The sequence below is a fragment of the Hermetia illucens genome, chromosome 1 (genome assembly GCF_905115235.1).
Source record: "Hermetia illucens chromosome 1, iHerIll2.2.curated.20191125, whole genome shotgun sequence".
NCBI classification, from domain to species: domain Eukaryota; kingdom Metazoa; phylum Arthropoda; class Insecta; order Diptera; family Stratiomyidae; genus Hermetia; species Hermetia illucens.
This window is the reverse complement of record NC_051849.1, coordinates 214,112,602-214,128,045: the sequence shown is the minus strand read 5'-3', so window position 1 is coordinate 214,128,045 and position 15,444 is coordinate 214,112,602. Positions and strand designations below refer to the sequence as shown.

At 43.8% G+C, this 15,444-nt stretch overlaps 1 protein-coding gene across 2 annotated transcripts in view; it reads right to left on the bottom strand.

Annotated features, from left to right (window-relative positions):
- The window catches only part of LOC119646222 (homeotic protein caudal), a 67,574-nt gene extending 53,928 nt beyond the window's left edge, over nt 1-13,646 (bottom strand). Inside the window, exon 1 of one of the 2 annotated variants that reach the window (XM_038046609.1) lies at nt 12,135-13,646. In XM_038046609.1, coding sequence (XP_037902537.1) covers nt 12,135-12,600 — 466 coding nt within the window. In that variant the 5' untranslated portion in view covers nt 12,601-13,646. The remainder of the gene's footprint in view (nt 1-12,134) is intronic. The other variant, XM_038046610.1, reaches the window with a different exon arrangement.
- Nucleotides 13,647-15,444: the final 1,798 nt, after the last annotated feature.

Here is a 15,444-nt window from a genome sequence, read left to right as displayed (position 1 = left end):
GCTAAAGCAGTAACCCTTGGATGATTTTTAGCAGGTTAGTGCACGTTATCCACAGGAATGAGTGGCCTATGACTGCCCTCGTGACAGTATTCTATGGGATCTACCACAATATTGTGTCACCTTAAGCAGCAGAGTGCCGTCAATCATATTGAAAATCTCCAGAACAAAAAATGGTATCGAAAAGTGCATTAAATTTTGCCTACTGAATGAAGTTTCGAGTGCAGATGATGCAAAAGGGCTTCGGAGAGCATGCCTTGCCGGAAAAGAATGAAGTGGTAAAAAACACTCCAAATAAGCTCGTGAATATGTTGAAGACGAAGCGCGTTCCGAACACCAACCGAGGACTTTATGCTTGTTAATAGTCGAATGGCAGAATATTTTTTCATTCGGTCACTGGTCACCTGAACAGTCAAAACTGATAGTCTAACTGCATCCTATTCACATTACGGCCGCCGGTCAACTGCCGACCTTTCAGGTGTGCGTGGATGATGGGCTTTAGAAGCGTTGATGATACTGTTGGTATTTCGAAAGGATCTGTTCATACCATTTTGAAAGATGTTTTGAACCTAAAACGTGTAAAGTTTTGGCTAATGCCAAAAAAAAAATTCAATTTCTTTGGAAAAAACACTCGTTCTTCGTGAACCACCATATTCGCCTGATTTTGCACCATATGACTTCTGGCTAAAAAATCGATGTGCCCCACATTTTGAGGAGTTGCACAATGCCACAACCCAATCTTCGCACATCGAAGGAATAAGGTCCATACAGGCACCTGGCCCAACACCTACATTTGAAGAGGTCAAAGATACACGAAAAAGCAAACTGGGAATGGCAGCACAGCTTTATAAGGTCGAATATTATTAGGTCTGAAGAAACTATGTATGCCAGAAGATTGGCACAAAAGTACCATAAAAAATGGTGACAAACTCGACTGTAAGAACTATAGAGGAATATCATTGTTGTGTGCATGTTATAAAGTGCTGTCAAAAATTATTAAAAGAAGGTTCGAATTTTTACAAAAAAAAATGGTTTGACGAATACCAGGGAGGGTTTCAGGATTGAAGTTCGTGATAAATCAACGATTGATCAGATATTCTCAGTAAAGCTAATACTGGAAAAGTGCTGGAATTATTACAATTATTATTCTGTTAAGGGAAAGTCGCACCGGGTCCTTGAAGAACTATTGTGCCCCTTTTACTGGTTATAGTGTACCTATTGATCATAGTATCTCAAGCAAGCCTATAACCGTCAGGAACTTTAGTATGTTCCCTACTTCGAGATCTTTCAACTTTGCATCTGGTATTAAGTGTTCTCCCAGATGCCTCGACCTACTTTGCAAAGCGCCGGACACTGTCCCAGAACGTGTATAGAAGTTTCGTCACACTCCTCACAAAACAAAGGCAGTGTTCGTAGATATCCCTAGCATCCCTAGGTGATAGGTCAACCGACAGTGACCAGTGAGAATACCCACTATGATTCGGAGGTTTTTTTTTTGTGAGGTTTAAGCAATCCTTTGTGCGTTTGGGTTCGTATCCCCCAATAAGCACCCTAGACTGCTCTATCCCTGGTAGGCCCGCCTAGTATAGTTCCCTCAACCGTTCCTCTTTATTTCTTAGAGTCATAGCCATGAAACCGTTTTCGATTCCACAGAAGGGTTCTGACTCGTGTAAAGGCGTCCCTGCTCCCTTCTTGGCTAGTTCGTCCGCTGCCTCGTTGCCTTCCAACTCAGCATGGCCTGGAACCCAAAGTATCCAGACCTTGTTGGACAAGCCGATTGCATTCAGTCTCTCAAGATATTCCCATACCAGTTTAGAGTTCACCTGGTTGGACCTAAGTGCCTTGATCGCTGCTTGGCTGTCGGTGAGAATAGCAATGTTCTGCCCCCTGTAGTTCCTTGACCTGACTTCAAACAGACATACGACAATATCAATCGATCGGTGCTGTACAAAATATTTCCGGAGTTTGAAGTTCCAGGGATACCGATCAGACTCAATAGAATGAGAATGAGTCAGTCTAACACTCAAGTAAAGGTACAAGACCAACTAAAAAGATGTTTTAGAACAGAGCAAGGTTCCAACATATTCAACAGTTCTCTGGAATAATGCCAGTGGATCTAAATTGTACGCTACTGTATGAACCATGTCTATCCGGATAATATAAATATCTCGACACAAAAAATAAACAAAGAGAAGAGAAGTGGCGTGAACCAGAAGCCAGAGTCAATCAGATACAGCGCGACAACAAGCCATTACAACTTCAAACAAGTCGACAGTTCTGTGTTCTTAGGTACAACTCTCACGGAGGACAACAACAAAATAGTTCGTCTATAAACAGACAGATGACGGATGAACACTTTAGAAAATATTAGACGTTGATGGCTTTACGGTTTCTTACCAGTGCGGAGGCAAATCGTTAGACGCTGCCTCACCTCTGCCCCAAAAAAGAGAGAGTAAGTTGCTCCCCATTTGTTCCGGTCCGGCATCAAATTGATGCGGACTTAGGACCCCCCAATTTTCAAAAACAAGAAAAACAATTTACCATTTACTTCAACCAGTCCTATGATACGACAGCGTGTCGTCGTCTATGAATCAGGGCGGAGACCAAAAAATCAACACAATGCTTTCGAATTTTCGAGTCCTCAGGTGAATCCTAGGTCCAGTGAATGTGGACGGACAATATTAAGTTGTATAGACCGTATAGAACGTATAGATGTCAGAGCAATCCCTCAGTGGACGACGCAAGTTACACACTGCTGGCTTTCTAAAATTGGAGGACGCGGTCACTCAACCAAGAAGAGTAAAGACGGAAACTTCGTAAAGGGGGATTTGGCGCCATAGAGCCTAAATACTAACACTAAACTATAGTTCCTTGGATTTGTTACTGGTCGATAGCAATTACTTGGGGTCTGGCAAAATAAGACTTGGAAATGCATACCAACTATACATACATATGTAAGCAGTTCATTTTAGTTGATACAAAGCTGCTTCACATGAATTGTAGAGAAAAGAAGTCGGAAAACCGGAAGCTGGACGCTTCAGGTACGAAAGGTCTTGTATAATTCTTATATAAAGACATTTAAGTGTGCATTTGTCCCATTAGTACGTACCACGTATTATATACATCCATTATGTGGGATTATCCACTTTCACGTGATATTGACATTCATAGTCGCAGAAGTGACAACTTTGACCTATTGTAACTTTGTTAGTAATAGCGCGATTTTCACCTGACTCGGTAGGATCATGCCCTATGTTATAGCCTACATCACCGCAAAATTGTGCCGTGGTTCTAAGATGAACTTAAGGGGGATTTTGCAGTCAATTACGAAAAATTATAGTATTATACTATTATCAACTTTATTTGAACCAATATCGGGCAGCCTCCTTTTTTTCAGATTTTTCGGTTGGGTAGTTTCTAAGAATGGGTGCGTTAAAAAAATGATCATTTTCGACCCCCCGCACTCCCCACCTTTCCAGCAAATGTCAAAACTAGAACCGGCTTCGAAAAGTACTAATTGAGACCTTTCATTTGATACCCCCCACATGACTATATTTGGTGAACAAAAAATGTACACCCCCTTTTGCATGTGTGGAGATCTCCCCTTAAACTTGACGTAAAAGGATGTTACTCACTGTATGCCGTGAGCGTTGACAGTTCTCACTTTTCCACTAAATTTGGTCGCAATCACTATAACAGTCTCCGAGAAAAATGCGTGTGACCGACAGACAGACAGATAGCCTACAGGTCGGTAATGTCATCACTGAAAGGCAAACGTTCCCCACCGATTACCTGTCCCAAATTACTACAAGAGATAGTGGACACTCTCTTCTCAGAGGATATGAACTACACAAACCTGCCTAAAGTCCATGTAAACCCTGACGAAATTCCTATATTACTAGAAGAGGAAATTCTAGATGCAGCAAGGAAATTCGCTGAAAATAAGTCCCCAGGGCCAGATGGAATTCCGAACATCACCCTGAAAGTGGCAGCCAGAACAGCACCAGGTATGTTTGCCCAAGCTTTTACGGCATGCCTTAAAGAAGAAGAATTTCCCGAGCAATGGAAATTGACACTTATTCCGAAGCCAGGTAGACCATTGGGTGACCCCTACTCATATCGACCAATATGTCTGGGGTCTGTCTTAGGTCCCTTAGTGTGGTTATTTATGTACGATGGAGTGTTCAAGCTACGCTTTCCTCACGGCGCGACATCCATTGGTTTTGTGAACGATATCGGGGTAACAGTAGTTTCAAAACGCTTAGACGAGATTGAAATGAAGCGATATGGGAGATAAATTCCTGTTTGAAAAAGTCGGGCTTATCACTTGCTGCACATAAAACGAAACTAGTGCTAATCAGCAAAAGAAGGAAGGACACAACCGTGAAAATTAAAGTTGGTGAACAAACAATGAACTCCCAAGAGTCGCTTAAATACTTGGGAGTAATGATTGACAAAAGGCTCAACTTTAAAAAACACATTGAGTGCGCTGCAAGTAAAGCGTCTTCCATCCCTGTAACGATCTCCAGGATACTACCGAACATTGGTGGATCAAGACACAGTCGATGTCGTCTTTTTTCAAGGATAGTTAGTTCCGTGCTACTCTACGCAACTCCAGTTTGGGCAACTGTTCTGGAAAACAAATCAAACTGCGGAAAACTTGGAATGGCGTACCTACTAAGTGCACTCCGGGTATGCAATGCTTATCGAACAACATCAGGAGAAGCAGCTTATGTACTGGAAGGGACAATCCCCATAGACATCTTGGCGAATGAAGGTCGGCGTATCTACGACAAAATGTATGCAATCGGGGAGTCTATTGTACTTCGACGGAAACTAGTACGGCGGGAATTCATCACAGAATGACAGAAGAGATGGAACGAGGCACAAACTGGCCGCTGGACCTACCGTATCATTCCACACATTCGAAGATGGATTGAAAGGAACCACGATGAACTAAGCTACGAGCTAACACAGTTTTTAAGAGGACATGGAGGTTATCGTCATCATGCTGCCCAAGATGTGGTAACGTGGCTGAGAATGCGGAGCAGATTGTATTTGAGTGACCAAGGTTTACAGCGCACCGAACTAGGCTGGAGGCAATCGCAGACCGGCGCTTAACACCTGAAAATATAGTGGAGTTTATGTTGGAGTCAACAAAGGCTTGGAATCAAGCTGTAATTGAGCTGAAAATGATTCATCAACAGCTAAGGCATGAAGAACTGCGAAGAAAGCAAGAAAGGGTGAGAACAATAATGAGCTGCAGCTAAGAACTGATCCAGCCCCGCGATGCAATGCTTATAGCAGTCCCGTGGGGTTTTAGTGAGTGCGAGTCTCACATAACAGGAGCCAGCAGTAGGTTTTAAACCTGTTCACCTCCCAACGATGAAAAAAAAGATAGACAGACAGTAAACCGATTTTAATAAGATTTTGTTTTACACCTTAAATAGTCAAACCAAGGGTAAATAGGGCCCCTTCGTTAAAGTTCGTAAGAACCACCCATTTTTCTTCTCGTCAGCACTATATGACTCACATCACAAAAACTGCTAAAAAAGATAACTATTAAAAGGAAAGGTTCCGATTAAACTATAGAATTTATCTATATCTATATCTATTTCAAAATCACATTGACTATGGTCTCCATTTGCTGAAGGCACAGTTGCAGGGGCCATAAAATTGTCCTTTTCTGACGCTTTATTTTCCCTCTGTTGTTAGGACCTATTAGTCCAAAAGATGACCCTGGATTGATCAGCATTTTAGTTAACCTTCTGAAACCGAGAAACTTGCCCGTTATAAAGCTAATTTCTTGTAGTGTGGGATGAGGTAAAATGGTTTATAGATGAGGTTTTCACGCTTTATTACTCCCGGAGAATATTGTAATGTATATTCAGCGTTCCTGTAGACGTTGCTCACTATGCAGTCTCAGTTTGCTCCTCGATATGATGTCACACCGTGCATGCTGGATGACCATCTTTTGGTGTATCTTGTTGAAGGTAATGCCATCTGGGAAGGCCCGTGTCTTTTTGTGAATGTGCTTAAAGCGTTGACCGTTGCCATTTGATATATCGTGGAGATGTGTCTCCTCGTTCCCAACCTTCAAGTAGGTCTTTGACAGCACCAGATTTGTTTAGTGATCTAACAATTCAGAATCCAAGAGCGTAGCCATTCATTCTTTTGAATGGTCGTTTCCGTGATATAGATCCTGCCTGGGGTTGTGCATCCTTTCTCTGTAGATATTGTTTGGTTTTTTGGTGGATGATAGGTTGTAAGTTCATCGCTTTGAACCCCCAACCTAGAAAACCAGGTCAATTGCTTTAAAGCCCCCAAACGAAGGGATGTAATCAGGTGGGATGCAGTATGGTGGAACTATCCCAACCAAGCTGGACGTTCACTTCTACTCCTTTCTCAATTTTTCCGATCACTTGTTTTACTGAAGATTGTACTAAGTACGTTGTCTTAGAATTTCTGCCTTTACCTGGGCTTGGGTCCCGCATGCTGTTCACATAACATAACAGAGTTGTCTGGTTCAGCTGAAGGACTGATGTTGGCAATGCGCTGGTGTATTACATACCTTAGCATTTTAATAAGGCGACTACTAGGAAATTTTATTCCAGCTAAAGAGGAATCTGCAAGACCAACACAAAAATTAAAGCTGTCAAACTGGCCTAGCAAGAAGCGATAGTCCTACGAACTCTTGTATAGTTGTGGCTAAATCTGGTACCTGCACAGAGGGTGCTTTCTACAGACCAAAATGCTATTCAATATTGAAACGATGCACACAGGACGCCGAAAATTCAGAAAGAAAGACAGGAAGACATTTGAGCTGACATTAAAGACAAGACAAGGACTCATTCGCGGACGCATTGTTAAATTTTAGGTAGCTCCTGCAGTATACTCGATACAAAACCCCTAGCGGCAGTATGACCTAGGCGAAAATAATAATGAACGCATGAAGTGTGCCGTATATTTGTAGCTAATTCAAGCCTGACATGTGGAGGGAAAGGAGGAGGACCATTTCTCTCAAATTCTCAGAGCGTCGAAATAAAGACACCCAACGAAATAGCTACAGCAGAAGGGATAATAAAGTGGCCCACATAATTTTCACCGTGAAGCCGGATTTTCCCTTTACGACCCCACCGGATACGACTCTTAAACAATTTTCGCTACTTTGAGCATTCTACTTTGAAAATGAATTTTTTAACTATCCATGTCTGAGGAAGGGAAAAGGGAGAACATAACTTGTCAATAGGTCTTACCTCTCTTCAATTCAGATCTAGATTCTTTCCTCCAAGTATTTTGGAAAGGCCCAAATGATTAGAGAATACGAGTCCTAATGAAAGGATGAATGATTGCCAGTTTGCCTCTCATTCAGGTTAGATTGCATCTCAAAAGTAGGGTATTTGAAATTTGCGACCTTATTGTTGTCATTTTCCTAATGTTGTAAACGCGCGGAAGTTTTAGTCAGCAGGATGAAGCCTTATACACCACGATGCTTATCCTGCCGAGACAAAGAGGGAAATCTGATTCCAGACAGAATGGGCATATTGGAGCGATGAGTTGAGTACTTTGATGAACTACTGAACAACCAGAACATCGGCGAGTTCGAGGTCCCGCCAACTGAAGACGACGGACAAACACTGCCACCACCAAGTATAGGAGAAACAGTCCGTGCAATTCATCGGCTAAAAAATCATAAGTCGCCAGGAGCCGATGGAATTACAGCCGAATTAATTAAATATGGAGGCGACCAGTTACACCAAGTGGTTCATCAACATGTGCTCAAGATATGGAACAGCGAATCAATGCCTGACGATTGGCAACGAGACATTATCTGTCTCATACATAAAAAGGAAGATATCACACAATGCAGCAATTATAGAGGTATCACGTTGCTGAGTACCATCTATAAGATATTCTCCGCTATCTTGCTAGGCCGGATAGCCCCATACGCCCAGAACATCATTGGCCCATACCAAAGAGGCTTCACTCCAAGCAAATCAGCAACAGATCAGATTTTCTCTTTGCTGCAAGCGGTGGAAAAACTGTTGGAATGTGGACATCAGTTGCACCATCTTTTCATCGACTTTCAAGCCGCCTATGATAGCATAGCCACGGTAAAACTGTACACGGCCATGAGAGAATTCAGTATCCCAACGAAATTGATAAGACTGACTAGGCTAACCCTGACCAATGTGGGAGGCCAGATAAAAGCAGCAGGATCACTCTCAAGACCATTCGACATCAACAACGGTCTAAGACATCCCCATGTCTGTCCCTATCCTGCGTCCTGGAGAAAGTGATCCGTGATACTGAAGTAAATGCGAGAGGCACCATCCTCTTCAAGTCCACCCAAATACTGGCCTACGCTGACGGTATCGACATCATAAGAAGAACAACCCGAAATATACATTCCACCTTCATCCAGACAGAGCAGGCGGAGATCCTTGGGCTGCACATCAATGAAGGCAAGACAAAATATATGGTGGCAACGTCAGCATCGCAGTCCGTTCTTCTCTATAGTGCGGAGGTATGGGCTGATGCCCTTGACAAGGAGGTGCATCGTAAACGCCTCGCTCAAGTGCAGAGGCGGGGAGCTTTGCGAGTGGCGTCTGCTAATCACACCGTCTCCGAACCGGCTGTGATGGTGATTGCGGGAGTGATCCTCGTTGCCCTCCTTGCCAAGGAGCGCAAAGCTATCTATCGCCGTAGGGGCGAAAACTTAAGAGAAGTGGTTGCCCGTGAAGAACGTCAACGCACCCTTAGCGAGTGGCAACTTTCTTGGCAAAATGAGCCAAGGAGCAAGTGGACTGCGCGGCTCATCGACAAATTAGACCCATGGTTGAACAGAAAACACGGTGGATTGATTACTTCCTTACCCAACTTCTAAGTGGGCATGGAGGTTTTCAGTCTTACCTGCACAGGATTGGGAAGGCGCGATCTCCTGATTGTGTGCTCTGCAATATAGTGGCGGATGACGCTGAACACACCTTTTTCTCTTACGAGAGGTGGAACCGCCTCCGCCAGCAGCTTTATGCAGACGCAGGGGAGCTCTCTCCAGACAACATTGTCAGAGAGATGCTGAAGAGCGCTGGCAGCTGGAATCGTATTGCGCGTTATGTTCGGGCTCTTCTTACTATGAAGAAGATTGAACTCGACCGACGGAGGAATCGGACGGTAAGGGTTTCCCTGAACTAACAACAACTCCCTTCCTCCCCTACCCTCCCGTTGGTGAAAGGAATTCCCTGATTTGAAGGCTCCCAAAGCCGAGAGAGCGGGAGGGCTAGCCCGAAGTAATGTGTCAAACGATTCCAGGCTAGTTCTCTGATGACAGGGAGGTGTTTAATTGGTAGTCCGCCAGCGTGCTGTTGCGGGAGTCCAACACTCTGTGCGTAAACGCATTCACCTACCCTACTCCCAAAAAAAAAAAACGTCAGGATCGAAAACCAACCAACGAACAACATCAAACCGCACTGGTCAAACAGGAAGAAGAATTGGGATAGGAGAATACAACTTTGAGACCGTTGACAATTTCTCCTATCTAGGGTCGAAAATCACAACCGATAACACGATGATGATGAAATCCACGCACGGTTGTTGGCAGCCAACAGAGCCTATTTCAGCTTACAAAAACTGTTCCGCTTGAAACGTCTCACCACAGGGTCAAAGTTCTTACCGTACAAGACAATGATCTTGCAAGTCCTTGGGTTCTTAGCAAGAAAAATTGCGAACTCTTGGCCGCGTTCGAGACAAGAATCCTCCAAAGAATTTTTGGCCCCCTATATGAGGATGGACGATTCCGTAGCCTACATAACGACGGGGGCGATACCACGACCGTCAGGTTGGGGATAAAATCCGGCTCAATAAGTTACGGTGGGCGGGTCACTTAATCCGGATGATCCAGCCCGGAAAGTCTATAAGGGCAATATCTATGGTAGAAAAAGAAGACGAGGCAGACCAGACCCTGCCTGAGATGGAACGATGACGTAGGTCAGGACGCCAGACAGCTTTTAGGTATATCGAATTGGTGGACCTCGGCGCAAAACCGGGATGTCTGGAGTTCGTTATTAAGGCAGACCTAGACTGAATACCGGTTGTTGCGTCGTTGATGATGATGAAGGGTAAATAGGGCCCTTTCGTTAAAGTTCGTAAAAACCACCCTCTTTTCTTCTCGTCGGCCCTATATGACTCACTTCACAAAAACTGCTAAATGGATGCCCCCTTTCAAATATAGTTTTAATATTTATCGCCCTTTGCTCCTCCAAACTTTAACCTGCTCGGATTCAACCGCCCTACGTGATTTTTTGTAACTCTTTGAATGCGAGGTCTTGCAAAGTACATTCCTCAGGCGAATCCTTGGTCCAGTGTATGTGGGCGGACAATTGCAAGTATGGACGTCAGGACAATAATGAGTATGGACTTCAGAACAATTCCTCAGTGGACGACGCAAGTTGCACACTGCTGGTTTTCTAAAATTGGGGGATGTAGTCACTCAACCAAGAAGAATGGAGACGAAAACTTTGGAAAGGTAAGGTCTGGCGCGATAGAGCATAAAGACTAATAATAAACTATGGTTCCTTGGATTTTTTACTGGTCAACACCAATTACTTGGGTTCTGCCAAAATAAAACCTGGAAATGCATACCAACTATACAAATATAGTTTTAGTATTTACCCCCCTTTGCTCCTCCAAAGTTTAACATGCTCGGATTCAACTGCCCTACATGTTTTTTTAACTCTATCAATGTGAGATCTTGCGAAATACATGCTGGGTATGCGGTTAAAAAAAATGTAACCAAAAAAGAAGCCTTTTCGATTGGTTGTATATTTGAAGATTGACTAGTAGAATCCCTTCTCCCCCTCTCTTCTTAACAATGATAGATAAACATGGAATCAATATCTTGTTTAAAAGGTGGGCAAAGGTTGTAGCGTCAAACGGTCCATACGTTAAAGTAAACTAACTTCAATCTGTCACTGTAAATTAATTTCCTCATTGCAGAAAATCCGCTTTTCTTAGATATACCCCTAGTATCACATCATATCTAGGAAAAGTGAGTGACATTTTGACAAAATGCCACTCAATTTTACTTGCTCCGCTTTTCGACTCAATTTACCAACCAAAAAAAAAAAAATAAGTAACCCAAGTCCACTGATATGCATCCACGTTGATAATGATACCAATAATTCCACGAAAACCCAACGATAATGGACAGGCAATAGGGGAGATAACTTCTTTTTTTTCCAAGAACATTTAGACTCGATGGAAATATGCACTCAATTGCCTGCGTACATGGTATCAAGCATAACAATTTCAGGCCGAATTGAAAGTCAGACTAGCAAATGTCCTTGCTCCAGAAAGTATCTTGGAATTGTTCTTGCATTCGAAGAAGATTCAAGTTCTCCGGCTTATTTGCATATTAAGATGGATTGTCACCATGACTGCTCCCTTTCTTTGTAGCGCCGCGCTAGGCTAGTCTGAGGCTATCTAACGATTCCTCGACTTGGACTGCACTCAAAATGCATGAGTGCCTCGCTGTAAACAAACCAAAAAAAGATCATCGAAAAATTCTACATGGTCTACTCGCTTAGTTGTGTTTGCGTTTCATTTGCAGCAAAAATTCTAAAATGGCCTAAATATCACCCAAAAAAAACGCGCTGAGGATCTCAATAAAATGTCAACTGATACGACGAGCCGAGTTCAAGCCTTAGTTGCAAAGACCCTTAATGCACCGGGATTCGGTCAGATTGTCTGTGATAATTGAGATGTGACTGGAGATGATTTATTTTCGCTTTTATGGCGCGATCTCTTCTTTTTTGGAGACAGTAAATATGGAATGAATCCATCAAGTAAATAAACGAGCGGAGAGCATCTCAGAGCAGACACCTATGGCGGGAATAAATGCCAAACAGGCTGATTTATGTCTCTATCTGCTCCAGGCAATTGAATTTCAAAGAAGAGATTTGATTTACGGCAACGGGACATCTTAATTCCGTTCCATAGCATGAGGGTTAGCTACCTGCGTTTTGGGCTTTTCAAAATTTCCCAGACCTGAGAGTGGGGAACCCCCGATAGTGGAGTAATTAACCTGTTTCGAATTTACCTGTCCAAGCTTAATTAAGGAAGTGTTTTTCGGAACGTACCTGGATTCGGCTGTGCAGGATACGAAGGCTTTTTCATCCAGTCATAAAACGGACTTTTATCTGGTGTCGGGCGACTGTTGCTTGCATTGTTCGGTGCATGAGGTGACGATGCACCATTGGGCACGCCAGGACTCGACATCTCGCTCCCGGACACGGTGATCGGGGGTGACGGTAATCCTTCTGTGAGATTTTCAGAATTGCCCCCCCCGGACGTGATGTTTGACGGTATTCCTTGTGGCGTGAGACCAGCTTGCTGGCCCGGGTAGTTTTCATGTGTTTGCCATTCCGGCGGCGTTTGATGGAATATTTGGGGGCTGTAGTACACATGTTGATGGTCCACATCACTGAACAGGTGGGCATTGGGTGGCGGCGGATAGTTCGGGGAGAACCACGATTGCGACGGCTGATACGGCAAGTTCGCGGAATGTTTCTGCGTATATTGCAAGTGATTGTAATACGACACCATTTTTCCCAATCAATCAAGTTCCCGGATTATTTGTTTTCAGTAAATTGATAAATTCGCATGAAGGGTGCGAGGCACTCGGTATAGTCTCAACACTGAACACTACAACAACACATCACGATGTCACCAGGACCAGACGCTTAACGAATTCAGTTAGGCAGCAATGACAGTAAAAAACAAGCAAACCCAGAGAAGAACGGACCCATACTGACATCATGGCGCTGTTGTTATCCGATTGTTGACATACGTGGAGGGGGCCGTGTTGCGCGACACTCCACTGCCAACACAACACAACCACACGCAAGTCCACCTCATAATTCACTTGAGCCGAGCACCCACCGCGATTGGCCGTCGAGCACGCCCACTCCATCTCCGCCAGTGAACGACTCACCAACACATCGCCACACCAGCAATAATGGATGCCTGTTGCTCGGGCCCCGCCCACCGAGCAGTGCATTGGCTCCGTTTATGGTTCAATAATTCTTTGCCATGCATGGACTCAGGAGGCAGGGCCGGCATTGAGTTATCCCCGGTCGCAAGATTTACGACATGACAGTAATGGATATGTGAACATGTGGTCGGTGCCCAATGAGATTCGCCGCTCGCGGGCTTCACCTTGCAATTGTTCTTGCACGCCTGGAGCAGGTAATGATGACGGGAATGTTTGGCCGGGACTTATGGCGGCCCTGCGAGCGCATCGAACGCAGTGAATAGATACTGGCCGCGGTGCGGCATGCCTTGGGAAGCGGCAATCGACAAATAAAAAGTCAAATAAATTATTTATCCTGGCCTTTATTGCCCTCGAATGACGATTATCAATTAGGCCAGTAAGACTGCTTTCGGTACATCAGGCGCTGCCTTTGGCCAGGCTTTGTTTAATCACGCATTTAATGGAATCACTACGAGTGAAAAGATATTAGATGGAACTGGCTGAGGCTTGCAGGTGAAACACTCCCTGAACATCAGGCAATAAGCACCGTCATCGATGGAATCTTTCATGTAGAAAACTGGCTACGCCTTGGACGATTCCTTGTTTATTTGATAAATTAATTCGCGGCCAAAGATAGGTTAATTCAAATCTAATAAAGACTCCGTTGAAGGGAGGAGCTCTCAATTTAATATTGAAATTGCAAACAAAAGGAAGATTGGATACCAAAATGAAACTCCGCAACGACGGCGGATAATTGAATTTTCCACATTTTCCCGGCCTTCAGCTTGTAAAGGGGAAAATATTCCCATTTAATCCGAGGTCAGGATATACAAATCTATCTTTACCTTTCATTTAGATGTGGATTGCCACAATTAAAGTTAATAGTTTGCCTCAGATTGAGCGGAGAAGGCTTACCACGCACGTTGCCTTACAGTTATGTAATGGAACCCTATCGGAATCGGAGATGACTAGCCCGAGAGAATGAAAATATAATCGAATAATTATCTTCAAGTAAATTACGTAGAAATGGAGACAGTATCGTATCACTTGCGTCACATCTGTATCGATGGAATACCAGTTTGGGAGTTATTGAATTTCTAGGTAAAAACGCAATTTCGGTCTAAATATTCAATGATCGCTGGTAACTTACCGGATTTTGATCGTATGCAAATGCAATGTGCTCCCGCAAAGGCGGGCTAGAACCCGGTTAAAGGAGGTGGGGAAAGAGATAATATAGTCCGAATGGCCACAAAAAGTCCCTGAGAAAAAGAGGGGATTCTCCCCGGACCTGGAGAGCTCGGAATTTATTTAATAAATAGCTTACCTTACGCTTAAAACTAAAGAAGCAGACTAGAGTCAAAGGACCCAAGCTGTAGGGCGTTGTAGGAAAAGTAGACTGACATTTGTACAGAACGGACGTTTCTACAAATTAATATTTATTTATTTAATTTAACGGACAACAAACAGAATAAACTCCAATTATTTATTGTCCTCAGAAGGAGGAGAAAGCAATAATCTTATCCTACGCTTAAAACCACACACAGAAGTTAAAAGGACCAAACTGTTCTGAGTTGTAATTTCGGCAAAGCCTAGGAATCGGGGAATGAAAATAGACTTCGAGCTCTATGAAGGGCACGTTGAAAATGTCTGCGCTACGTGTGTCATAAGACGCAGGGCGGTAGGTGATGTCATCAGCGGAGCAGTCCGTCAAACCTGAGGAAAGTTTAAAAAATGTGCACAGCTCCAGATAGGATCTACGGTGTTGTAGGAAGGAAAGGTTCAGAAAGCGGAGGCGAAAGGGGTAATCCACACGAGGGAAGCTTTTCTTAAAGAAAAGGGAACGGGTGGGGGGATAAGGAATGTCCGTTAAGAGAGTAGGAGAAAGAAGTGAGTGTTGATTTTTGGGAGTAGCACATAGAGTGACACTTTCTGACGTTTAGCGCTAAACCATTAGTCGAGCACTAACGAACCAGAGCGTCTAAATTTAATTGAAGGGATTTGGATGATTCTTCGTTCTTTCGAAGAACTGTTCCACCAAGTTGAGTACGAATTCTCGAAGAGGTTGTACCTTGGCGCGCCGATACACTTCGGCGTTTCTTCCAACCTTCTTGATTTTCCAATTATAGGAAAGACACTGCCTTAAAATCCGGCGTTCGAATGTCTCACATTTGGACATGGTTCGGGTGGAGTAAGTGATCCACGTGGGCGCTCCATAGCAGATAATGGGTCTGATCAGGGTCTTGTAGAGAGTCAGTTTGGCCTTGGTGCTGAGTCCTACCTTCTTTCGAAGAAGAAAGTAGATCCTACTGAGTGCACCTTACCGATAGCGAGCTCAAAATGTGGCTTGAACTTAAGGAGTTCGTGAAGTTTAACTCCTAAGTACTTAATAGTCTGGGAATTGCTCGCTATAGTGTTTC